Source organism: Protobothrops mucrosquamatus, unplaced genomic scaffold (assembly GCF_001527695.2).
Source record: "Protobothrops mucrosquamatus isolate PMUCROS unplaced genomic scaffold, P.Mucros_1.0 scaffold115, whole genome shotgun sequence".
NCBI classification, from domain to species: domain Eukaryota; kingdom Metazoa; phylum Chordata; class Lepidosauria; order Squamata; family Viperidae; genus Protobothrops; species Protobothrops mucrosquamatus.
In genome coordinates, this window is record NW_015386487.1 from 1,704,613 (window position 1) to 1,730,184 (window position 25,572).

The 25,572-nt window shown below is 47.5% G+C and overlaps 1 protein-coding gene across 1 annotated transcript in view; it reads left to right on the plus strand.

Annotated features, from left to right (window-relative positions):
• Positions 1-25,572, plus strand: part of DSCAML1 (DS cell adhesion molecule like 1) — a 111,779-nt gene that overhangs the window by 57,873 nt on the left and 28,334 nt on the right. Inside the window, exons 2-9 of the mRNA XM_029283512.1 lie at positions 7,087-7,233; positions 10,012-10,290; positions 11,828-12,103; positions 12,824-13,120; positions 14,449-14,721; positions 19,150-19,428; positions 19,696-19,815; positions 20,012-20,188. Of these exons, the coding sequence (XP_029139345.1) occupies positions 7,087-7,233; positions 10,012-10,290; positions 11,828-12,103; positions 12,824-13,120; positions 14,449-14,721; positions 19,150-19,428; positions 19,696-19,815; positions 20,012-20,188 (1,848 nt within the window). The remainder of the gene's footprint in view (positions 1-7,086; positions 7,234-10,011; positions 10,291-11,827; positions 12,104-12,823; positions 13,121-14,448; positions 14,722-19,149; positions 19,429-19,695; positions 19,816-20,011; positions 20,189-25,572) is intronic.

The window sequence follows — 25,572 nt, forward strand, 5'->3', positions numbered from 1 at the left end:
TATCTTCTGTGGAACCATGAATAAGGGGTGTTTGAGGCAGGGATATACTTGAAAGAGGGCCACAGAGATCAGGGACATTGGAACCACAGAAGGAAAGAACTGGTGAAGGTGATCTGAGCTAACTAACTGTAATTTTGAGAACTCCAGGAGCACCAAAGATTGGAGGAGAAATAACATTGTTCTAGTATTTTTTTTTTTAAAAAAGGAGGAAAGTAGACTCAGGAAACTATTGTTTGACAATGCCCAGAAAAGATAATCAAGCAATAGGGCTACAAGCCCTTGGGAAGGAACAAGGTGATTTCTAGAAGCCAGCATGAGTTTCTTAAAAATTGATTGTGCCAAACTAATCTTGCTGCTTTTTTTTTTACATTCGTAGACAAAGGGAATGAAATGGATGCAGTCCACATAGACTTCAATAAAACATTGGTTAAAGTTGACTGTAGACCCCATTTCCATAAAGTAGAACAGTGCAGGATGGATGATTCCACTACCAGGTGGGATTTGTTGTTAGCTGTCCATGGTCCTTAATGGATCTATGTCTAGAGTATGTGAATATCCCAGATGCAGTGGGATACCTCGGGGTTCTGTCCTGGGTCCAGAGCTCCTCAACACAGACAAAGGGCTAAAAAGGTTTGCTGGAGACATGAAGCTGGGGGGGAGGTTAGGGGGATTGCTAACACCTCAGAATTGGGGTTCAAATTTGATAGATTTGAGCATTGGGTTCTTTCCAGTAGTTCTGTTTTCCTCAGCAATAGTACTTGTGAGAAGGACGTGGGAATTCTGGTAGACTACAAATTAAACCTGAGCAGCAGTGTGTTGCAGCTGCCAAAAGAGCCAATACAGTCTTGGGTTGCAATATCAGAGGCATAATGTTGAGATTATGGGCAATGACAGTTCCACTCTACAGTTCTGATCAAACCACATCTGTTGCCAGTTTTGGTTACTACAATACAAGAAGGTGACTGAGGACCTGGAAAGAATGCAGAGAAATGCAACAAAAATATTGAAGGTTGTGGAGCCAAATCCTATGAAAAACTCTTAACGGAACTGATATTTCTTCCTATGAAATCAAAATGATTTTCCTCGCAGAAGAAAAGACTGAGTGGGGACATGATAGTAGTCTTCCAATACTTGGAGATTTGTCACAGGAAAGAGTGTAGATCAGGCCTGCACAAACACGTGACCTGCCAAACAGCCTAGTATAATCCACGAGTGTTGATTAATAAAGAATAAATCCGCTGTCATCCTGGAAGCCATGCTGCTGAGCACCTCCGAACCTCAATGCCATTGCCAGCTCCAGCACAGCTGCCAAACAGCTGATCAATAGACCAGGTATTATTTGTGGCGCCAAAGATTTTTCATTTACCAAAGTTGCCTTTTCTACTCTGTGAATTGTGTAGGACTGGTGTAGATTCTTCCTCTTCAGTGACAAAATCTAATGGGTCGGAGCTTTACAGAGATTCAAACTTGAAAGAAGGAGAAACTTCTGCTTATGAGAGCTACTCTGCAATCCTGTGGGCTTTGCTGCAGGAGGGTTTCAAGCAAAGGTTGGCTAGCTCTCAAATTCCAGGACTTCCCTGTTGAAGTGGAGGCTCTGCGATGGTCAATCAATCCTTTGCTAATGGCCCCTTTCCTAGAAACCAGTGGCTGCCCCAATGTGGGGCTGCCTTTCCTTCCTCGCTTTTCATTCCTGGCTCCTTCTCAGCCCACTAGGGCAGCCATGGAGTTACAACCATGGCTCTCTCTCCCCTCCCCTGCCTTCTCAGGGTGGGGGGGCTGCTGCAAATGGAGGAGACACCTTTCCCAGAATAATAAATTGGAGTTGCTCATGGGTTTTTTTTGAGAAATGTTTTCCCCTTAATTGAAAGAACCTTTCTTTTTCTGTTTCTTTCATTTATAATTGTCCTTCTCTCTACCAGAGTGATTCAGAGTTTGTGCCTTGAGCGGGAAATTGGGAAATTGCTATGGAGCTCATCAATCCTTGCATTTCATTGTTGTTTCATGGAGAATGCAGACTGGGGGATCCTCTTCTAAAGAGGAGAGTCTTCATTGTCAGGACCAGAAGCAAATTCTTAGTTAGTGCAAAGCAAATGCTGGTATTGGAGCCCCTCCTGGTGCAGGGAGGTGCTTCAGTTGGCCCATCATCCAGGCAGAGAAGCCATCTGGAGACGGTCTCTGCTGCAAGTGATGGCTGCTGAAGCTGAAGCTCTTCTCAGCTTTGTGTTCCAAAGGCTCCTTCTTTTGTAGCATTTGGTGATGACCCCCTCCCCCCGGGTTTTCTTCACAGTACCACAGTGTTATGGCTTTAGCCAGTATCTCACATGGACTTTTGTTCCTGCTCTGGCTTCTTCCTTCTTACGTAGCCACAGATTTAGGGTAGCTTTCAGCCTGGCAGTGCTTAGTTAGCAGCTTAATAGTGACCATGTAGGCCAATCTTATTCTGAAGTGGGAGAGTTATTTGCCCTCCTCTTTTTCCACAGACTGCTGGGTTGCAGAATGTACAAGATGGGTTGTTGTTCATTTTCCAGGAAGAAGAGGAATTCCTTTGTCTTTAAAAGTTAGGGAGGGGTGTGAACTTTTCTGAACTTCATATTCAGGGTGGGTGAGGTCTCTCTCTCTCTCTCTCTCTCTCTCTCTCTCTCTCTCTCTCTCTCTCTCTCTCTCCCCCTCCCTCCCTCCCTCCCTCCCCCGTCTCTCTCCTCTCGCCTTCCCCCCCACCTACCTGTACCTGTTTCCTTAAACATTTTCTAACCTAGGCAGAATATTTGTGAAAGTGCAGTTTCCTGAATGCTGGATTTTTGGAAGCAGAGAACTTCAGGGGGAGATAGAGCATGATCTTTTTCCAGGTTCCTCTCACGGGGCTTTGTGCTACTTTGCAAAATCCAGATATTGGAACAGTTCAAAGAGATTCTTAGGGGTGGAGCAGGAGTGGAGTTGCCCAAGGATGATGAAACTGAAGTGACAAGCCAAGAAGTCTTGCTTAATAATCTGGGTATAATGAGGGTGGGGAGGGAGGGTGATCACTATGCCCAGTCCAGCCTGTTCTCTGTTTCATGGTTTGAGATGCAAACTTCTGCACATGTTGATCAGATTTTTTTGTTCATTAGCATGAAATTTGATTTGTTCCACATTTTAGTGGAAAAAAAAGAATCTAACTGGAAGAAGAGACATGGGAGACTATGGTATTTGGGAAACAACAGGCTCAGCCATGCATGGATCCCTAAAGCAGGTAGAGAATTTGTATCTCCTTTTTGCCTCTTAGCTAGGATGAAGGTGGGAACACTCTGCCTTAGTGGTGGAAACATCCCCTCTCCTCCAAAACTGAGTTTCTTTCCAGACTGCAGACGTAGAACCCAAACTCTACTGGTCAGAATTCGCACGGAGACTCTGCTTTTGCTCTGTGCAAGTCCAAGAAGGAAAACTTTGAGGGAAATCAGCCCTCTAACCTGCATCTCCCCTGTTAAATCATTTTCTGGGAAATGGTTCCTTGGTGCTAGACTTGCACCCCTTGTAAAAAAAGGTTTAATTTTTGTTATGGGGCAAACTCAGTGCCTTTCCTAAAAGGAGCAGAGAGTGATGGAAGAGCAGCAGTGATACCCACTTCTCTGAGAATGAGGTTAAATTGCTGAGGTTGGTTGCAGGGAGGCAGAATTCATAAGAAATTCTGTTTCACTCCCCACCATCTTATAGCCTGCCCATACCTATTCAAGAACTTCCTGCCTTTCTTCTCCTTAGCACCCATCCTGACCAAAATTGCAGCCACTGGGTGGTAGTTGGGGAGGGTACCCAGAGAAGGTCTCAGCATAGAAGCTCCAGTCCAGCCAAGGAGTCGACATGTTCCTGCTCTACCACTAGACGAAATATTAATTTATATACCAGCCTATTTTATCTTGAGTCTGGGTGATTCACAATCAAATGACAAACACAGACAAGGTTCCCTATAGCTGGATCAGCCTGTCCCAGAGGGTCACATTCCTATAGATTCCATTCTCCCGCTATCAATTATTTTAGCTTTTTATTAATTTGTTAATCTGTTTGGATTTGGTATCTACCAAAAGATACCAATTTCATTCATTCTGACAAGAAATCTTCCTTTTTGTTTCTTCTGCATCTTTCAGCTTTTGGTTTCTTTGGAGCCTCCTCGATGCAATGCTGACCCAACAAGCCATGGAAAATTAGTAGATTTTCCTTCCTTCCTCCACTGAAAAGGGCAGCTGCCTCTATTTCAGGGACTTCAGCCAGCGTGGAGTTGTCAGGGAAGCCTGCCTGAATTTGTTGTGACTGCATAGGATGCTGGATGTCCCCTAGAAAGTTTCAGATCGAGGGTCAGGGTTGCCAAAGGCTAGTGGCTGTGCACATCCCTTCTGTGGATGAGGAGTTATCTAGCTCTTTGCAATGTGTTCCAATGTGGCAACTCAGACAATCACTGATCTATTATGCCACAGGGGTCGGCTCCACTCTGTTGGGTGCATGAAATGTTATTCTAGTTACAAATAAAATACAGTATTGGAAAGAGAAGAAAGGAGGAAGCACTGAGAAGGGATGACATAAAATGTAAACAACAGAGTTTATGTATTAAGTGTATGCAAAAATAATTGCAGCATAAAAGCTGCATTTTACCAAAATCCTGTCTTGCCTGTTCTCATCTCTGGCATGTGTGGTTTGTTGGCAGGCCAGGTAGGATGCCCTCCAAAGAGCCCAGCCCCTGTTAACTCCTCCCCCTTTCCCTTCCCTTCTCTCCCCTCCTCCTCCCCCTCCCTATTCTCCCTCCTTCCCAGGAAATCCATTTAAATGCAATTCCATTCTTCAGTCCTCTCCTTCATGCATGTCTAATGAATGTCAGAGAAAATGCTATTACAATGCAGCCAAGTAGGATCCAATCTTGTAGAGTGTCTACAAGTCATTTGGCGAAAACCCTGGGAGCGCTCCCAGTTTTATTACGATGTAATTAGAAATAAAATCTCATTGCCATAGTTGAATGAGGGATGGGTGTTAATCCTTTAACCGGGAAAGATAGAGCTGTACTTAGAGAAGAGATTAAGGGCAGGAGTCTGCCAGCTTAGGCAGGCCTGGTGGTTGAGGAACGGTGAAACCCCCAAGCCTGGTGGGGAAAAGGTTTTTATGAATGGGAACCTCCTTTCTTTGTATTTGTCATTCAGGATTTGGCGGTGGGTGGACTGAAAAGGTAAAACTCTCACAGTGGCTTGGTTAGGTTGAAATAGTTGAAACCAGCTCTTGGCTTGGTGAGCTGATAACCAGGCCATCAGATAAATTTGTGTGGGTTTTTGAAAATGGCTTCTTAAGCCTCTGCGAAATGACCTGGCTACTGATTCGGCTGGGGAGAAGGCCCGTCCCTGGAGATAGCATAAGACTGGCCCCTTGCTAAGGGGAAGAGACAATGAACCCTCCTTGGCCATTTGGGGCACAGCCCAAACACTGAGCAGTAGGTGGCCAGGATCCTCCTTTTTGGTCCTCTCTGCAGGAAAAGATTGACCCACGATAACAGGTCTGAGGGCCCCTCTGGGCTGGCGGCAGAACTCAGACAGCAGTTCCCTTTTCAGCCTATTGGCTTAAAGCAGCGGTTCTCAACCTATGGGTCGCGACCCCATTTGGGGTCAATCGACCATTTCACGGGGGTCGCCAAGCAAGGCTGTCCGCCATTTTTTTTCCCTTTTCCGGCGGGTGCCTTACCTCCCTTGGGCTGGGCCAGCTGGTGGTCGGCCTGCTCCGTCTCTGCCGCTTGCCAGCTATGCCTCAGCCAGCGCAGGGGGCGGAACCACGCATGCGCAGCGCTCCTGGGCAGGGAAAGTCCTCGACTTAGGACCGGTTTAGTCCTCGACTTACGATCGGTTTAGTCCTCGACTTACAACCGGTTTTGTCCTCGACTTACGACCGGTTGGGGGTCGCGGCATTAAAAAGGTTGAGAACCACTGGCTTAAAGGGACTCCTGGCTGCTGATGTTCCTTTCTTTTGGGGAGGATCTGCCCCCACCCCATTTTTCCCAGAGTAGGGAATCCTTTAGCAGACTCTTTGTTAGTGCAGCCTCCTTCCCCCAAGGCCTTTTCCTTCCTTGCAGAATATAAGAGCCAATGCTTCTGAAAAGCTACTCCATCAATTAAATGTGCATACAAATTGGACAGGGGAGAGCAGCCATTTGCAAAGCAGTGGTTGCCTGTTGCCATAGCAACTGCCTCCCCCCACACCAAATTCTGAGGCAGGCAGGCTCCAGGCTGTTGGTTCGCAGGCAGCTGGGAGAATCTGTATTCTTTGTCCCCCTTCCTTGCCCCCCCCCCCGCTGCCCAATTCCAGACTGATGACTTTGAACTTCAACCCATGGCTTGTACTGAGGATAATTGTGGTCCTCCAGAGAAAAGGACCTTGCCAGGGTGCATCTCTCCAATGTTGGGATGCCCTGGGGAGGAAGTTGGTTTTGAGCAATGCTTTCGACTGGGGATTGGCTGGGCAAGTGGGGACTGCTGGACAGCTGGAGCCCATTCCCTCCAGGCTGCAGAGCAACTTACCCCTCTCCCTCTGATGGTCAGCGGCCAATTACATTTCATTGCATTCCTTGGCAGGGCTTCTCTGCCAAAGTCTCTTGGTGGATGGCCCCTTGCAGTCTCGGTGTTACTGCCAACACAGTGGGGTGGGTAAGTGAAGCACACCTTATTACTGGCATCTCATCTCCAATGTGTGTCTATACTTTGTACCTGCACAGACACATGTAGTGTGTGGATGAGATTGCAGGCAAGTATAAACTGCTCTCTCTTTCTGACGGGCTTAACCAGAATGTTTGTTTTAGTCCCAAAGCTATTTAAGACACCTCAATATCTAAGGAGTAGAAATAACTGTTAACTTGGGGGCTTAACCAGATTACTTCCCACCTGCCAGAAGGAAAAGTCCCCTTGCAGTCTGGGCCCTGGCCCCTTTCTGGGACTCTGCTGCCCTTTGCTTTCCAGTGGAAGAGGTTAGAGCCTGCAAGATGTCTCCTTCTGTTGTGTTGCTGCTGATTCCCCTCTGCACTGATTCTTTTAGTCTTCAGGGACCTAAACATGCTGACATTACTCTCTTTTCTCTGGTCTCTTCTAGAAAATAGGTTTTTCATTACTTTCTATGGTGGATTGTACATATCAGATGTCCAGAAGGAAGACGCCCTGTCCACCTATAGATGCATTACAAAGCACAAGTATAGTGGGGAGACGCGGCAGAGCAATGGTGCCCGCTTGTCTGTCTCAGGTAGGTGTTGCTGGGTCATCTGCCAGGGAGTTGGGCTAAGCTTTTGGCTTGCTTCAATAGGCTCCCAGAAGGGAGAAGCAGGGGTGGCCATCTGGAAGCAAGGGTTATTGAAGAAAGACTAGCCTATGGCAAAGCCCAAGATTGTCCTTGAACACTTTCCTGAGTTGGGGGGGGGCAGGCAAGGATGTTTGTGGCTTCCGTGGAGCCCTGATGATGCGAGAAAGTCCCCCGGGACAGGAAGGCCTGCCCACAGCAGCAACATGCTTCTTCTGAAGAACTATCAATATGAAAAGCAGCCTGAGAGCCAGCAGTTCTCGGGGCTGAGGAGCTGCCAACAGCGGATTCCTTCACTGGAGACGGGGTTGCACCAGCTGATCTCTAGGATCTCTTCTGATCTTTCCATTTTGTGATTCTGCTTAATTTCAAAGCCACCAAACAATGCTCAAACAGTTCTTAAATGTACAGGAAAATCAGGAAGAAAACACCCTGGATTTGAACCAGTGGAGCAGCCAGCCAGGTGCCTGCTAGTTTGTAGCTAAGATCATTTTCTAATCTATCTGTGTCTCTTTCTGTTTAATCCTACTCAAAGAAACAAGGTAGGAGGTCTAAGTGCTGGTCAGGGGAGTCTGAACATCGGTCTGTTTTCTATACTGGACAGAAGAGTTGGGGTTAGCACCAAGTGAGGCTTAACACCCAAAATGGAAAGGAGACTTACTTTGGGACAACTAAGGAAAAGAAAAAAAAACAGGGTGGTACAAAAATTCTTTAGTGCTTCTTGAGTTGTAAGAAACAGGGCTTTCTTCTTTCTTCCTCCATTGAACCTGCCCATCTACTCAACCTTCAGCTGCTGCACACGTTTGGGGCAGCCGAGGAAAATCTGCTTCTGGCTAAGCCTGAGCCTTCTCCCCTCTTGCTTACCAGCAGCAGAAGCTTCACGGATGCCGGGGGGGGGGGCTACTGAGGGGAGAGCCTGGAGCAGCTTATCCAAGCAGCTACAGTCTTCCCACTCTGCCCAGTGAGGGGAAGAGGCTTTTCCTCATCCTGTCTAGGCCTAAAAGAAGCCATTCAGTAAATCCCTGCAGAGAGCAGGTCTGTGGAAGTGCTGGGCTCTTGAAAGGTCAGCTAGACAAGAGACTGTTCTTCTGATTCCTTTGCCCCCATGCCGAGTTGCATCGATCTCCTTTGTTCACATACCTTGAATAACAAACTTCTCATCTCCCACTGGTCAAGATTGCAGAAGGCCCAACTCACAATTTTGGTCACCTGTTTTTCTTTGGGGACAGTGTTGATGTGATCTGGTATTGGGGGTGTAACTGGGAGGTCGTTTGTTGTGGTCAGATCATTCTCTATGGGCATCAGTATTATTTGTAGACACTCCCTGATGCAGGAAGAAGGATCTATTTGATTGGTCCATCTCAGGAACTTGGTAGATCCTGTTAGATTCCAGTGGGATTCCAGGCTTGTTCTTGAGACTCTTTGTTAAAAACCCCTTAGTCTGTCCCTGGAAGATGGGGTGGCAATGACCTTGGATCAGATCATACCTCTGCTTCTGGATCCTGAAAACTCTCTGATTTTCAGAGGTGCTCCAGAGATAACTGGAGTGCACTGGCAGAAAACAAAAAGTGAATACATGCATGGGTGAGACATTTATTAAGTACAACCTTGTAGTGATGAGTGGCAAAACATGCTAATTTCTCTGCTCTTACAACATCTGCATATAGCCAGCTGGTGGTCCACAGTTGGTCCAATATGCAGCAGTGCAGGTAATTATGAGCAAACGATGGTACACCCATGTAACATCTCTGTTTGTGAACTTCATTGGTCCAGGGCTGGGTTATTTGCAAGACCCCACTCTCCATTTGTGTCTGTCAAGAGTTGTTTTGGATAGTGAAATGGTTAGCATACTAAACAAATGAACAAAATTCCATGAATAGGAATGTGAAAAACTAGTTTGCATTCCCTTCACAAAATAATACCATCTGATGACACCTAGAAGGGGTTCTCTATTAGCACCTGCACTTTGGAACAGTACCCCCCCCTCCCCAAGATTTTGATGGTCTGACCCTGCTGGCCTTTAAAGTCTTTAAAAACTAGATTTTCCTTCTCAAGCTCTTGGCTGATACATTGAATGAACCCATCTGGAAAAAAAGTCATTTCAAAACGAGATGGAGGGGCAAATAAATTTAATAATTAAAAAAATTAAAAAAGTAGTTTAGGGTTTTAAATATGTTGCATTGTTGGCCTTTATATATACTGTTGTGTATTGTATTGCCTTTTTATAATTATTGTTGTTTTGTTTTTAATCCCATGCTAGTCAGCTGGAGGTGAATGTCTGATTTGGGTGCTCATACAAATAGTTTGTTTAAAGGAAAGGAAAAAAAATTGGCATGTGGCATCATAGAGATGGGATCCAGAGTGCTCTGCGTCCCATTTTCTACTGTTTTGTGCAACTCAGGAAAGCTGCTCTGCACATTTCTTTCGATAGCAGGAGTGGAGTCACCCCTATTGATATCATCTTCATCCGGAGCAGTTGCTGAATATTTGTCCAAATGGCCACGGGCCAACAAGAAGGCCCAGAAGATTCTACTTCTAAGTTCTGCTGGGCGAGAACTTTAAATCAATGTCCATCACTTGCAGAGACCAGGGAGCCAATTCAGGAGGAGAGATAAATTGCTAAAAGGGTTTGAGAGTATCTTGCATCGTCATGCACTGCATTCATAGAATTTGGACTGGGGCTGGATTGCCCCACCTGAATTCAGTTTGTTTCTCTGTTCTCAGACCCTGCAGAGTCTATCCCAACCGTTCTAGACAGTTTCCAGGTCCAGGAAGCAAAGATGGGGCAACTGGTGGAATTGCCATGCATTGCCTCTGGATACCCGAATCCTGCCATCCGATGGGTAAAGGATGGAAGGCCCCTGCCTACTGACAGTCGATGGACCAAGCGCATCACAGGCCTGACGATCAGTGGTTTGCGGGTGGAAGACAGTGGGACCTACATCTGTGAAATCACAAACACTTTTGGGTCTGCTGAGGTCACTGGGACCCTGACAGTAATCGGTGAGTGGGTGAAGACTTAATTAATTCTCAGATGCTGTGTAGTAAAACACTTTTACTGGGGGGGGGGGGAGGATAGAAGAAAGAGCATGGAGGTGCTCCAAGATCTTCCATATTTTTACAGAAGATGCACATCTGGGGGACCCGGCTGCTTGGGAGACTAGTAACCTACCCATATGTATGAATGAAATGTAACTTATTCAGGATGCAAAACCAAAATTATTCTGAAGAGCTCCAGAAGGGTGTCCTGTGTGATTTTCCAATCAAAGAACAAATGCATTTCCACTGAAGTCAGCGAACTTATTTAAAGAACATTGCTCATGGGGGCAAATCCCTTCAGATTCACAGATACAGTTGGGGAACTGGCTGTCTATAGCTAACTACCATAGGAAAAGGATAATTTAAGTAATATGGTGACTTCACATAGCTGTGAAAAATAAAGGGAAACTTTCAAAGACCTGATCCATCAAGAGGAATTCCCACAGCAATTGTTGTGGGTCGGGTGATCATCTTGCTCTAAGACAGGGCTTTTCAACCAGTGGTACAGGTACCACCTGTGGTACATTGGCACCTGACAGTGGTACGCGACCATCCTAGAAAAGTGGTAGCGGGGGAGGGGAATGAGCTGAACTGGTGGCAGCACCGCACAAGCCTGAGCGAGAGATGGCTGGAGCTGCAGGGCTGTCAGGGCTCAGCGGAAGCACCAGGATCAGCACCAGGCTCCAGCTGGAGCTCGGTGCTGATCCTGGTGCTTCTGCTGAGCCCCGAAGAAGCACCAATCAGCTGGAAAGCAGCACTGATCCTGGTGCTTCTGCTGAGCCCAGAAGAAGCGCTGATCAGCTGGAATGTTGCAGCATCTCCAGGGTCTGGTGATTTACATTCAGATGCTTGGCAACTGATTCATATTTATGATGGTCACAGTGTTCCAAGGTCATGTGAAGTGACCAAAACCTGCTGCAACCACCCAGCAGATGGGGGGAATAAAAACCAAACACCTCCCCACCCCATCCCCGCTGCCAATCTTCAACAGAAATGCTCACAACAATGAAAACCTTGGACAGGAGGAAGAGCGTGGCCGGGCGGGCAGGCAGGTGTCTTGCTCGGCAGTGCCATGGGGGGCACTTTTTCAGTGCCATTGTAACTTCAAAAGTCACTAAGCGAACTGTTGTAAGTTGAGGACTACCTGTACTTTATCACTTTTTTCCTTTTTTTTTTTTGGTCATCAAGTTTTTGACACCTTGCTAGGCAACTGGTGGTACTCGGATGTTGCCATATCCTAAAAGTGGTACAATGGGTGAAAAGGTCGAAAAGCCCTGCTCTAAGACTCTGGAAAACTTTGATGCATTTTTTCTAGCCAACTAGATGTCTTGTTCCTGACATTCCCACTTCTTGGTTTCAACTTTGTGTTAGCATCTCTGCAGAGAAGCCATGGATGATGGGATTGGGAAAAGAAGTTGGGTTGCCTGGTAGCCAGACAAGGATGGCTCCTATTTGGATCTCCTCCTGTCTTTAAATGGGTTGTGCTCTTTATCTTTCACAGAGCCACTGCGGGTCACCCTAACACCAAAGAAGCTAAAGACTGGAATTGGAAGCACCGTTATCCTCTCTTGTGCGCTTTCTGGCTCACCAGAATACTCCATCTGTTGGTTCCGCAATACAGAGCTGGTGGTTCCAGACGACTTTGTCTCCATCCGGGGAATCCACAATGAGACGCTGCTCATCACAGCTGCCCAAAAGAGCCACTCAGGGGCCTATCAGTGTTTTGCCACCAGAAAGATTCAGACAGCTCAGGACTTTGCTGTGATTGTCTTGGAGGGTGAGCATCCAGCCCTGGAGAGGGGCTTCTAAGCTCCTGGCCTAGTCCTGGGTTCATTCTAAGGAAGGAAAGATCCTGAATCAGACCTTTGTTCTGCCTAACTCAGGCTCCGTGTTTTGCTGAAGTGGTTCTCTGTGGAGAGGGAGAGGGAGGGTGGAAGAGAGAGAGGGGGGGAGAGGGAGAGAGTGCAGTTAGGTTGTGCAGTGAAGCTGAATGACAGAGCATTTATGGTGGGCAAAGGCCTACCTTCTTCAAGCAACATTTAAATTAATGGAAGTCGCTACCCCTGAATGTTCTGATAATGAGGGGTTAGAACTAAAAAAGAAAAGTTGGGATAATGTTTTGTAATCTCTGGTGTAATAAGAGAGAAGGGAGGTATGTTGCCTGGTGGTCCCACTTTTGAGTTTCCAGTAAATTCTCATTTATTACAAGGAAGAAAGGGGACTATTGGGCTGGAAGCTGTTGAACAGGGTGGGGAGGGCTTTAGTTCAGGATGGCTAATATAGTTTCACAATGGATGGTACCCCTATTATTCTGTAAAAGGCTGAGGGGCCTACAAAGTTATGCCCTACTCTTTCCAGGCTTTTGGGAATGTTTTGAGATTTAGGGCTTGAAATGTGGTGCTTCAACATTTTTCAATCCTCCTATTGTTAAAAAGATGCGCTTGGATAGAAAGAACAATTGTGTTGATCCACCACTCTGCTGTGTTCTCTCTCCTAGATGGGACCCCCCGGATTGTCTCCTCCTTCAGTGAGAAGGTGGTGAACCCTGGTGAGCAGTTCTCCCTGATGTGTGCAGCCAAGGGTGCCCCTCCCCCCACGATCACTTGGTCCTTGGACGATGAGCCCATCCAGAGAGATGGCAGCCACCGCACTAACCAGTACACCATGTCTGATGGCACCACTGTGAGCCACATGAATGTGACAGGCCCACACATCAGGGATGGAGGCGTCTACCGATGTACTGCGCGGAACTCGGTGGGCAGTGCCGAATACCAAGCGCGAATAAACGTAAGAGGTGCCTGTCTACTTTTCAATATCAGTCTAGGCTCTTCTTGCATTGTTTTTTGTTTCTGGTTGGTTGTGCTGTTTGTTCTGCCTTGTTCCCTTACCTTTGTGTGTAATTTCACCATAGGATGCCCTTTGGCAGAGCAGAGGGTGCTGGGGGAGAATGCAGATCTCAGCTGTCCAAGCAAAGCGTGGGTAGACTGTTGCCCCCATGGGACCTGGGTGGGAGTGCAGAAAAGGCAGGCGGTGGTGGAGATGGAGCTGAATTCCCTTCTGATATGGCAGAGTACCATTCTGCGCACTAGCCCTTGGCAAAACTGGTAATGTTAAGCCAAATTGCACCCCTTCCCTTTTTATTTAAGTTTAAAAATGGTGTGCCTGCTTTTCTATCCTGAATCAGAGGCATCTATACCAGTTAGAGAAAGCTGTAAAATTATGGTTGTGGAGGCAAAATAATTGGCTCAGAAATGGTTCCCATAGAATAAATGTTGGTTCTTTGCAAAGGGTGTGTCCTTGATTCCTGAAGACACTCTTCCTCCTGAAACTGTTGCAGGCTGGAAACCAGTCTTGGACCATAGAAGAGGGCAGATGTCTTGTTTAGAACATCCTAGGAGAATCACTGTTTGCTGGAAAGAGCCATTCCCTAGTTTCCTGCAGCACAGTTCGGTGTCCTGTGCATTTCTTTTGGACACTTGCTATGCTTCCTCCATGCTCCTTTGTGGGGTGCCTGGAAGCCTTTTGGCTCTTGCTCAGCAGAACGGCAACAAGCACTCAGTCTCTCTCTAGCTTCAGGCTTACCATTCATAAAATAGCCCACCAGCAAGACAGAGTTGTTGCTTGCTGTCGCTAGAGTCTCAAAAGTGCAACTGGACTTTGTTTTTGCCTTGAGAAAGACATTTTGCTCCTCATCTGAAAAGCTTCTCCAGTTCTGTCAGAACTGAAGAAGCTTCTTGGATGAGAAGTGAAACCTCTTCAAGCAAAGCAAAGCAAAGCAAGTTTTTCCTTGAGAAAGATATTCGCTCCTCATCTGAGAAGCTTCTTCAGTTCTGACAGAACTGAAGTTGCTTCTTGGATGAGAAGTAAAATGTCTTCAAGCAAAGCAAAAAATATCCAGTTGCCTTTTGAAAAAGCACCTTTGGGACAGCCATGACCTGGGTGACTGAGAATCTCCACAGACATGTCACTTGGAATGTTTGAAGTCACTTCAAGGAAGCCACATTGACAGAAATATTGCTGGGCATGGGTGAGGGTCCCTCTCCCATGTTCCTCCTTCTTGGAAGCAGAGCCATCCTTTCCTTGAATTGCCCTAGCCTGCCTTTTTCTCCTCCCCTGCTTCAGGCCCTCCCAGTATCCGTGCCATGAAGAACCTTACAGCTGTGGCAGGCCGGGACACCTTCATCAACTGCAGGGTGATTGGCTACCCCTATTACTCAATCAAGTGGTATAAGGACTCATTGCTCCTGCCAGACAACCACCGACAAGTGGTCTTTGAAAACGGCACTCTCAAGCTGATGGATGTCCAGAAGGGGATGGACGAAGGGGAATACCTTTGCAGCGTCCTCATTCAGCCGCAGCTCTCCATCAGCCAGAGCGTCCATGTCACTGTGAAAGGTGGGTAGCCACAAGTAGGAGTTCTCCCTGGCACTCTCACGCCTCTCCTTCCACGACAGGCCTGCTCTCTGGCCAGGCCGCTCCTCTGACGGATTCCATGGCTGGCCAGCAGATGGAGCAGGACTGGTATGTGGCCTCCATAATGCTGTCCCTGGCTATGCCTGGGAGAGGGCCAGGCAGGAGTTCCAAAAGATGGCACCCTGGTGTGCTTGTGGGCAAGGGCTTCCCTTGGTAAATAGCCAGCCAAGGAAGGGGATAGAGAGCCAGATGTGTGGCGCGCTTGTTTCTTGGAAGAAGGGAATGGTTCTTGAGCAGGTAAGGGCAGAGGCAGCCATCAGCAGGAATGGCTTGGCAGGCCCCTGTGCTCCAAAGGGGTTTCCAGCAGCAGTGGTGGGTGGGTGGGCATGTGGTATGTCCTATTTCTACCTGGTCCTTAGTCCCAGGTGACCTCATCTGGCATTTTCAGTGGTGTTATGCCACTCCCCTTTCTCTATGTAAACGTGCCAAAGGCTGAACAGGGGAAAGCCCCCCCCAAACCCCACCTCTCCACTCAGCCAGTTCCCACCTATGAATCCTGCTTTTCTCCATTGGAAACCCCACCCCCCATAAACACACTAATAACTGGCTCACATGAACCAAACTGTTCAAGATACCCTGCTTGAAACCTTCCTTGAGTTGCCCTGAAAGGATTGTGGGTAGTGCCAGGTAAGGAAAACAGATGAACCCAGCCTTCATTTCTTTTGGGGCTCACAATCTTGCCTTGCATTTCCTTTTCACATCACTCTTCACTGCTTCATTCAATTGCTTGAAAGGATCACCCAGCTGTTGCAGTCCTGATCCACTCTCTCCTCCACCTCCCGATCCATGGGATCTGTTTCCAACAGTAAGCTCTGGAGTCAGGTGAAACAGCTGACCTTTGCTCAGAGCACCTTTGGGGGTGGCTTTCTCTGTTTGCGGCTCTGTAAAGGATCGTTCTCTCGTCCTGCCAAGCGCACAGAACATTGTAAGCATTCTCCAATTCATCCATTATTCAGCTCCGTTTGGGGAGCCATCAGCTCTAAGGAATGGAAAAAGAGGCGGGCTTGCCTTGACTTTCCACCCCAGGGCTTGCTCAGCTTGAGCTCATGGCTGGACTGGCCCTTGCCAGACCACATTTTGGGGGCAAGGACTTCTGGGGGGGGGGTCAGAGATGGTTTTGAGCTGTGTGAGTGCTTGCAACTGGGAGGCAGTTGCTGCAGTTCTGGAGAAGGTGTAGCAGCTGTTTTGGCTTCCCTGGAATTGAGTGTTGTGGGGGAGGGAGCGCAGCTTCCCCTCCCCCCCAGGCTGCTTGCATCCTATAGACTGGTTTGAAAGTGTCAGAGAAGCAACTCATGGCTGCTTGTTAACGGTTTCCTGCTGCCCTGGCCTTCTTCTTTCAAGCAAGTTTGCCTGGACTTTAGGTGAACAAGGTTGGCTCAGCCTTCAGGTTCCCTTCCCTACTTGCTCATGGACGGTTCTTTGTATCTGCCAGATTTTATGCAAATTTCTTAGCTGCCCTGCTGGTTCTTCCTTCCCCAAAGGGCAATGCAGGGGGAAGCCCTGGTTTTGAAGCTGCTGATCTTTCTTTGTGACTGCCTAAAGCCCAAGAAATGGGAGGCCAACCGTTCCCTATTTCAGGGAGATGAGAGGCTGAGGCTCAGCAGCCCTGCTTTTCTGTGGGGATGGCCTGTCTCAGTGGCCCTTGAGTGACCTCGACCTTGACTCTCTTCTGGAGGGCATTTAATCTTACTTTGGTAATCATTTGGTTTAGTTAATTTAATTCTATATTTTTGTTATTTTGTTACTTGTATTCTTTTGTTTATTTTTCTTGTAAACCACTAAGGAACAGGAAAAACTCAGATATGTTTGAGGGACAGGAGTTGCTCAGATGTAGCACCTTGGTTCTTGGTAGAGGTGCCCACCAGGAATGGAGCAACATGATGGAACATACGTCATGGTGCAAACTCCACCTCTTTGAACTTTTGTCTGAAGCTGCATTGCAAATCCTAAAGAATGAAGCTAGCATTGTGGCATCACAATACATTTAAACATTTTGACATCTCTATGGTTAGGAATGCTGTTTCCACCAATAAATCCAATCGGTCAAAGCATGACTTCCTCCTGGCTGGGTGGAAGAGCCAGGTCTTAACTGCCTTTCAGAACTGCCAGGAGAGAAGAGGTAGGCCAGATATCCATGGGAAGAAGGAGATTCAAAGCCGAAGAGCAGCGATCAAAAATTCCCATTTCCTAGGTCTCGTCAGATAATATTCACAGGAAATGGGATCTGGAAGAAGTTAACCCTATTTGATTTGATTGGACAGACAGATAAATAAGAAAGAAGATGCTCCCAAAGATAATCCATCCCAGAGCCATATAGCGCCTTAAAAGTGATAATTAGTGCGTCAAATCCCACTTAGAAGCCAACTGGCATCTAAGAGACCTCCGGAAGCTGTCTAATATAATGGGAAACACCATCTCTGCCCAGGCTGCTCATTTTGTACCAGCTACAGCTCCGGAAGGTGTTCAAGGACAGCTCTGTGCCAAGCATAACACATTCACCCAGCAGGAGGCAGCTAGAGTGACTGAGCATCCTGATCCAGGAGGAGACACAATTGGTGCAGAGGAAGCAGCTGTACAAAAGTCCTCCTCACCACAGCTGCCCTTGCTCCTCCAGCAAGGGCTGAGTCTAGAAAGACCCTCTGCTTGTGGAGTGCCTCCAAGCAGGAGAGAAGACCCCATTTAGAGCCCAAACCACTCTTATCTTGGAGGAAGTCGTTCTGGCTCTGTTCTTCACCATCCAGAAACCGGTCACTCAGGATTATTATGCTTAAGATGGTCAGCTTCATTCAAAATCTTTTGAATGAATGAATGAACCTCTTTTGCCCACAAGCTCACAAAGCCCTCTGTGTGGGCAAAATGTTTTGTGGGTGCTGTGGCAAATTATATGGGGCCATGTCAAATGTGTGGGGCAGTTTGGGGAGAGTAATTAGATTTTTGTGTGTGTTTTGATTGATCTGTCTGTCTTAGGACTTGCCTCTAATTGATATGAATTTCTCATCTCAAAATAGTAGGAAACATTTCCAGCAGTGATGATCAAAGGTATTTGTGAGGCTGCCATAGGCCTTGAAATGGGGTGAGCTTTCATCCAATTCATCCTGAACCTTTCACCAGGGTCTCTCTAGCCCTTTGTCTACCCTTTCATCCTCATGGGCTCCTTGGGAAGAGCAAGGAACCTGCGCAGCTCCCTCAGCAGGGAAAGGGCACCCGGGAACGATTGCATCGATTGTCGCAGAGAGGATTAGAGAGAACCAACAGTTTTGGTGCAAGATATTTTCTGAAAATACCAGAAAACAATTTGGATCTAAGAGGTTATCAGATCTTCCAAGCCACAGTCAGGATTGCAGAAGACCAGCAAAGTAGCTCAGATTAATAACATTTATTAGGAAAATGGTTTTATACAAGAATTCTAGTAACTAACCTTGTTTTCAAATGGGACAACTTGTAGCTGTTGGATTGTAGCTTTCTTTCTCTTGTGCTTGCGCTATAATACATAATGGTTTTTAGCCACATTCTCAATGTGAGAATTTTCCTTTCTGGTGGTAGTAAAGTGTTCCTGTAAGTCCTGTATATTCTAATGCAGTGGTTCTCAACCTGTGGGTCGGGATCCCATTTGGGGTCGATCAACCATTTCACAGGGGTCACCAAGAAAGGCTGTCTGCCATTTTTTTTGTCCACCATTTGTTTTGTCCGCCATTTTTTTCCCCTTTTCCGGCGGGTGCCTTACCTCCCTTGGGCTGGGCCAGCTGGTGGTCGGCCTGCTCTGTCTCTGCCGCTTGCCAGCTACGCCTCGGCCGGCGCAGGGGGCGGACCCACGCATGCGCGGCGCTCCTGGGCAGGGAAACTCCTCAACGTACGACCAGTTGGGTAGTCCTCGACTTACGACCGGTTTAGTCCTCGACTTACGACTGGTTTAGTCCTCGACTTACGACCGGTTGGGGTCGCAGCATTAAAAAGGTTGAGAACCACTGTTCTAATGGGTAGGGATTTCTCCACAGCAGAGAATTATCTGCTGTCCATCAATATTCAGGTTCTTGCTCTTTTACAAATCTGCTGTTCACCAAGCTTGAGTGTGCCATGAGGGCTTGCAACTGTCTTGCAAAATAGGTAAGACTTTCCATGAAGGGAGAGCTATGGCTAAAAAAGGACTTTGTGGCCCCTGAACTTGTGGCTGAGAGTTCCCCTGGTCCCCCAGAGCTACTTCCAAACTCCCAGTTGCTGTGTAGAATCTCTCTCCATTGTCTGAGCAGGCCTCCCCTCGAACCATGGGCTGCACTGGGCGACCTCTCTCCTCTTCCTGCTTTTCCACCCTCCAGAGGTCAGTGTTGTCCAACACATTACTCTTTTTGACAGTTCCTCCTCTTATCCAGCCCTTTGAGTTCCCCCCGGCCTCCATTGGGCAGCTCCTGTACATTCCATGCGTGGTCTCTTCGGGTGACATGCCGATCCGCATCACTTGGAGGAAGGATGGGCAGGTGATTGTCTCAGGCCCTGGCATCACCATTGAGAGCAAGGAGTTCATGAGCTCCTTGCAGATCTCCAGCGTCTCCCTGAAGCACAATGGCAACTACACCTGCATTGCCAGCAATGCTGCTGCCACCATTAGCCGAGAGCGGCAGTTGATTGTGCGAGGTAAGGAGCCTAGTGGGGAAAAGCCCTGATAGTTCCCAAGGTTGGCCTGGTTGGCTTCCTAGGAACTGCCCAGGAAGGGGCTGGGCCACTTCTGCTCTTCAGCATTTCTTCAGACCTGGCATTTTTGAGGTGTTAAGCCAGATAAGGGAAGGAGATGGGATGGGAATATTGAAGTGAAGGGAAAAACTGGCAGTAAAGGATCCACGAGTGAAGGAAGGCTTTGGGAACGTCCCTGTGCTGTTCCTCACCTGTTCCCTTGTTCCACAGTGCCTCCTCGTTTTGTGGTCCAGCCCAACAATCAGGATGGGATCTATGGCAAAGCTGGGGTCTTGAACTGTTCAGTGGATGGGTATCCCCCTCCCAAAGTCATGTGGAAACACGCTAAAGGTTTGTGAGATCTTTCCTTTGGGGCTGCAGGGGAGGGGGCTACGCCTTCAAAATGTATGGAGCAGGGACTTTGATCCACAGCTGGAAGAAGACAGACCAGCATTGAGAAGAGAATCAGAGGTGACCTGGTGGATGGCTTGGTCAGGTCTTTCCCCATCCATTTAGGGGCCTTTTTCTCTTTGTTGTTTTCTTCCAGGCAGTGGGAACTCTCAGCAGTACCACCCTGTCCCCCTGACAGGCCGCATCCAGATCCTGCCAAACAGTTCGCTGCTCATCCGGCATGTTTTAGAAGAAGACATCGGCTATTACCTGTGCCAGGCCAGCAATGGGGTTGGGACAGACATCAGCAAGTCCATGTTTCTCACCGTGAAGAGTGAGTGAGGCAGCCGTGCCTGCCCTTCTCTCAGGGAGAGCACAGTTTGTGTGAGCTACAGTTTTTGTGGGCAACCAAGAGACTGCTTTTGTTTGTGGGATGGGGCCATTCCTAGATGTTTTGTGCATCTATTAGCCCCCCCCTGAAAATAAAAGTTGTTGACTTGGTATCCCTCCTTTGCGCTATTTGCCAGGTTATTTTGCCCCTCTGATCAAGGTCTTGGTTGCTCCATTAGTTGGGATTGTCACCCAAGTAGTCTCTGATCACAGATACTGTGTGCTTAGCATATCAGATTGGCCACCTGTTGGCACTTCGATTACTCTGGCAAGGTTCATTTCTAGTACTTCTCTTGCAGTCCTGGAAGTCAGTATGCAAGGAAGGGGATGTTCTCCTGGGACACATTGACTTTAATAAAACCAGGCCCTCAGCTGATCTTGATGGGAGGCAAAAGACAGCCATCCCTAATAGCACACATCCCACCGAGAAGCCCAGAACAGTTGGGGACAGGCGAATGGAAAGACATGTGAAGCAGCTGGGCAATGTTCTCTGGTCTTGCCACCAGGAGAAGTACCCTCGCACTGAATCCCTCCTTTCATCCCTTGCATTGGAGTTTTGCATGAGCCTAATTATTTTCCCCACTTGTCAGTCATTATTCTGATGGTTCTAGGAAGATCTTCCCCCTAAGGTGATTATAGCTTATGAAATCTCCCTCTTCAGTTTTTATGTTCTACTCTGGCACTGACAGCCAGACTGGGGGGGGGGGAGGGCTGTCCCAAGGCCATAATAGGGCCTTTACCCATTTTGCAGCCATTGCTCACATGCTTCTGGTAGTCAGCAGGTGCGTGAAGGCTGGAAAGGTGGCCTCACTGTCTAAGCATTACTGATTGCTTCCATGCATTTTAAATTAATCTCATGCTTCAGGTGAAATGCAGCTAATCAGGGTAGACAAGAAGCTGAAAAGGGTGCAATCAAATTAACACCACAGAGCTTGCACTTAAGACCACCCCCATGTTTGCTTTGGCTCTCTTCCCTTTCAGTACTCTGTTCCTATTTTATTTGCTGCTGTGCTCTAGTGGGACTTGGGAAGGAGGAATACCCCAAACACTGACAATTCCCTTTGTAGCTGCCTTATCTCAGACTATCAAATGAAACTAGTCTCTTGTCTGCAACTTGTTCACAAGACACCAAAATGAAGAGCCTGAAAAGGGTGTGCTTGGGGGGTGGGGTGATGGCCTTTTGCAAGGTTTGCTTCTTCAGGAGAGATGGAACAGATGGGGTGTGGGGAAAGCTCACCTCCAGAGGCATGCCTGTGGTCTACTCTTTCACAATGAAGGCTGGCGGGCACACGGAATGTCTGCCTTCCCCTTCGCTGTACTGTGCTAACACTCCCTTCTCAAGTACCAAACAGCATTCCAGTAGGAGTCTGGGACCAGCCTTGCTCATGGCAGGGAATTCATTTCCTCATGTGTCCTCTGAAAAGGTCCTTTTCCTAACTTGATTTTCCCATTATTCAAATCTATTGGATGATCTTCAGAGCCTCCTTGCTGTCTCCTTATCTGGTATAACTTAGAAGACAGTGACCCCAGGGCCCATTTTGAATAGAAAAACAGTTTCTGGGAGTCAGGGATGAGCATAACTAGCAGTGGCCTTGACAACCATTCAAGGTTCTAGACAGTTTTTAAGAGCTATCAGTGGGCAATGGGCACATGAGAGTGGGTTGCTTCTTTTTGCTTTCCCAGCTCCAGTTTTTTTTCTGGGGTATTGGGGAGGGCTTTTAAGATAAGCATTGGAGCTGACAGGCTTTTGGGTATGGCATAATTTTCTGCTTTGTGAGGGTGTTGGTTGGGAGCTTAGTTCAAATGGTTTGAAGCTAGTAACCAAGCCAAAAATTGAGGCTTGTGAGTTCTTAATTTGTCTAAAATACATATACATTTAGAGAACTTATATTGCTGTCTATCTCATACAATTACCCTAAGCTGTTCAAATAATCCATAAAATATTGTTTAAAAAGTACCCTCCCTGTGCGGTGCTAGGCCCAACTTCCTCTCAGCTCAACTTCCCATCCTAGTTCAGTGCTTGAGGGAAGAACCAGGTCTTCATGTTCCAGAAGGCTAAAAGGGTCTGTCTTTTACTGAAAACCCACATTCCCCCAAAATACCCTTCATGGTTAACCATTGCAGTTATCAGCACAGCAGCCACACATTTGGGAAGGAGAAGGCCTCTGTCAACCATGGAAAGGGTGGCATGTGGGCCATCTCCAAAAGAAGGTTGTGACCGGCCAATAGGCATACCTGAGAGGGGATTTCCCCTTGCTGGTTGCCACTCATATGCCCCCAGGTTGGGCTCCAAGTCACCCTCCTGGTTCTCTCTCCTTTTTTGCCTCACTCTCTCGGGACTCATGGCACCGCTTTGTGCCATCTGCCCTGCAGTTTCTGTTCTGCTAAATTGCCCAAGTGGGCACTTTCCCGACTGAATGGCCAGCATTAAATGCACACCGTTCTTTTGCTTGCTCTTGCCTGCCTCCCCTCTTCAGCCAGCAGGTTATGTGGCACTCCAGTTCTGCACACAAAATTGTTTGTGCGGCGATGTGGCATCACAGTCCACCCTTCGTTCTGTCCACATGCTGCCAATGGGAGCAAGCTAAAAGTCAGCCTTTTCCCAGCTGCTAATTGAATTAGATTGCCATGGAAAGTGGAGAAGCTGTAGCTCATTAAAGCCCCCAGTGTCCCATTAGAACTGTGTGTGTTGCCTTTGCTGATTGTCATTACCATACATTACCACACTCCTTGGGTAAGCTGTGCCTTTTTTTAATCTCTGCCCCCTGAGCCAGCCTGGTTGCATACTCAACATTTCCCCCCCCCCATCCTTTTTGGATTAGGAAGAAGAGGAGGGGTTAGCATGTGGTAGCATGACTTCGTGGCAACTGCCTCTGTGGTGAGCAAGAGGTTCTGGCTGCCACTGGAATCTTCTCAGAAGCTTAATGGGCAGGCTAAGCTGCTGTGGAAGCTGAGGGGTGGGGGTGGGGGAACCTTGGCACAGACAGCTGGCAGCCAAAGCAGCCCATGCAAGAGCAATGGAGAGCAGAAAAGGGGGAAGAAAAATGCCCACCCTCAAGCCCTTCAACTTGGCCTGCGGTGAAAAGGAGCCCATCCATTCCTCCGTCTACTGTACAAACTCAGATTTTGTCTGCCCACTTGGTCTCCTATGCCCTGAGCTCTTCAATCAAGCTTCCTGCCTTGCAGCTGTCCCTGTGTGGGCAGCCTCCCACAGACCATTGGGAATCCTGTCCCCCATGTCCAGCAGGAAGATCATCCAAACTCAATGCTCTGGGAAGGGCACATGCAACTCCAGGCTGAGTCTCCAGCCTAAAAAGAAGCAATGGGGCTTTGTTCTCACTGAAGCAAACTCTGGGGTGGCCTGGTCCAAAGCAGGTCATTGCAACTTCTTACCTTCCACCACCAAAGTCCCGTGCACTGCTAGGCTCTGACAATTCCACCTGCTTCTGCATGTCTGTCGGGGTGTGTGTGTGTGTGTGTGTTATTTGGAGATGGCTTTGCCTTGCCTTTTGTCGATTCTCCCCCCTCCAGTTCAGAAGCTGTGAACAGTTGCTGCAGGTTGACTGTCTTGCTGGTTCAGCTCAGCTGATGTTTGCACTACACAGAAGTCTGGAACTCTGTCAATTGCAGCTAAAGAAAGCAACAGAGATCCCTCTGCTTTGCTAAGGCCCATTTGATCAAAATGACCAAAGTGTGGAAAGGTTCCCTTTGGCCATAGCTGGAAACTCTGGACAACTGCCCAGTTAGGCACTGGCCTTGGTCACAGCTTTCATGTCAGCAGCTGCTGACCACCTTTGGAGCTCCTGGAATGAAAGGAGGCTCCTTCGTGGGCTTTTTATCTTTGCGTTCCCTCACAAGCCAAGCCTCTCTCTTGTAAAACCTTCCTTGCGTGTGTTCTGCCCAGTTCCTCAGAGGAAATTATGCAGATCCCTGTTTGAAAAGTATTCCATGGCACATCCTTGAAAGTAAAAAACCTTAGTCAATAATTCATATGGGCTTCACCCTGGCTGCAGCTTTTTCATGGTTAAATCTTGTACTTGGTTATTTGTCTTTCACAATTTATTGTGGATCCAGATGTGCATTATATATTGTGCCTGCTTCATTATTCCATGCACTTGAACTATGGTGGAAGACAGGGGAGTTCCTTCCTGGTTCATGTTCTCACTCCTTGGCTAAGAATTAACAGGCGGTATCTAGCCAGAGAGTATTGAGCCTCTCCTGCGGCTGGGAGTGGGGTTTCTTTGGGCAATTCTGGTCATTTGTGGATGTGCATCTGAATGCCAGCGGTTTTGGTGGCTTCCTCCACCAAGTGGATGCTAGGTGGAAAGGAATCATGGATTCCCCCTTGTTTCTCTTTCCTGGACCAGTTTCCCCCTGTGACTAGCCTCTGGGGGAAGAAAGGGGGGGGGAGAGTGCCTCTGAGAAGCAAGAGTGGGCGCTCTTGACTGATTTTTCTTTAAGCGCTGGTTTATTTATTTATTAAATTTATATGCTTCTCATCTCACTGTTATAATACTGTTGTTCATCTTCCGTGTTTGCGTTAGCCTCCTTGTGTAACATTTGGAAGAGAAAAGCAGGATAATCCCTCCAAACAGGAGTCCCCTGATTAGCGCTTAATAGTAGAACTTTCTCGATGCTCTCTAGTGCAGCAGATCTGGGGAACTTAAGCCTTCAGCATGGCTGCCTTTGTGACGCACAAAGCTCTCTGGGTGACTCAGAGATCCTTTTTGCTCATCAGATTAAGCTCTGGGTTGCAAGGGCGGATAAATATCCCAACATGGATCTCTTTGGCGAAGGGGATGCCTCAAAGGTGCTGTTTGTCCAACTGAGGGTGCTTTTCCCATACTGTTGGAAGGTTTGTTGAGCTTGCTCCCCCAAAGGGCAGGACCCTGCTGCAATCGCCAGATCTTTAAGCTTCCAGCTGCGCTGTTCAAGTTTCTTAGATGCTTCTCATTTAGTTTCCCTTTTCAGGGAGTTATGGTGTAATACAAAAATAATCTAAGTCCTTCTCAGGTATTATCGCCTCCTCCTGCCTGAATGTTCTGATTCAGAGGAAAACATTACAAGCAACAGAGACTTCAACAGACTTCCCTGTATGCATTATAGGAGTGTGATTGGTTTATTTTTTGTACGGAAGTATTTCCTTCCCTGCTCTGTCCCTCTCATAACTTTGTATTTATGTCTCTGAAAATATTTTATATAGAATTATTTTAATTTATAGCAATTTGTATTTCAATTCCTCTTTCTTTACTTCAATTATGCTTTATATTAAATCAGTTTGAAGGTAGTATAGAAATTGGTTAATTAACTAAATTGGCCAAAAGCGTG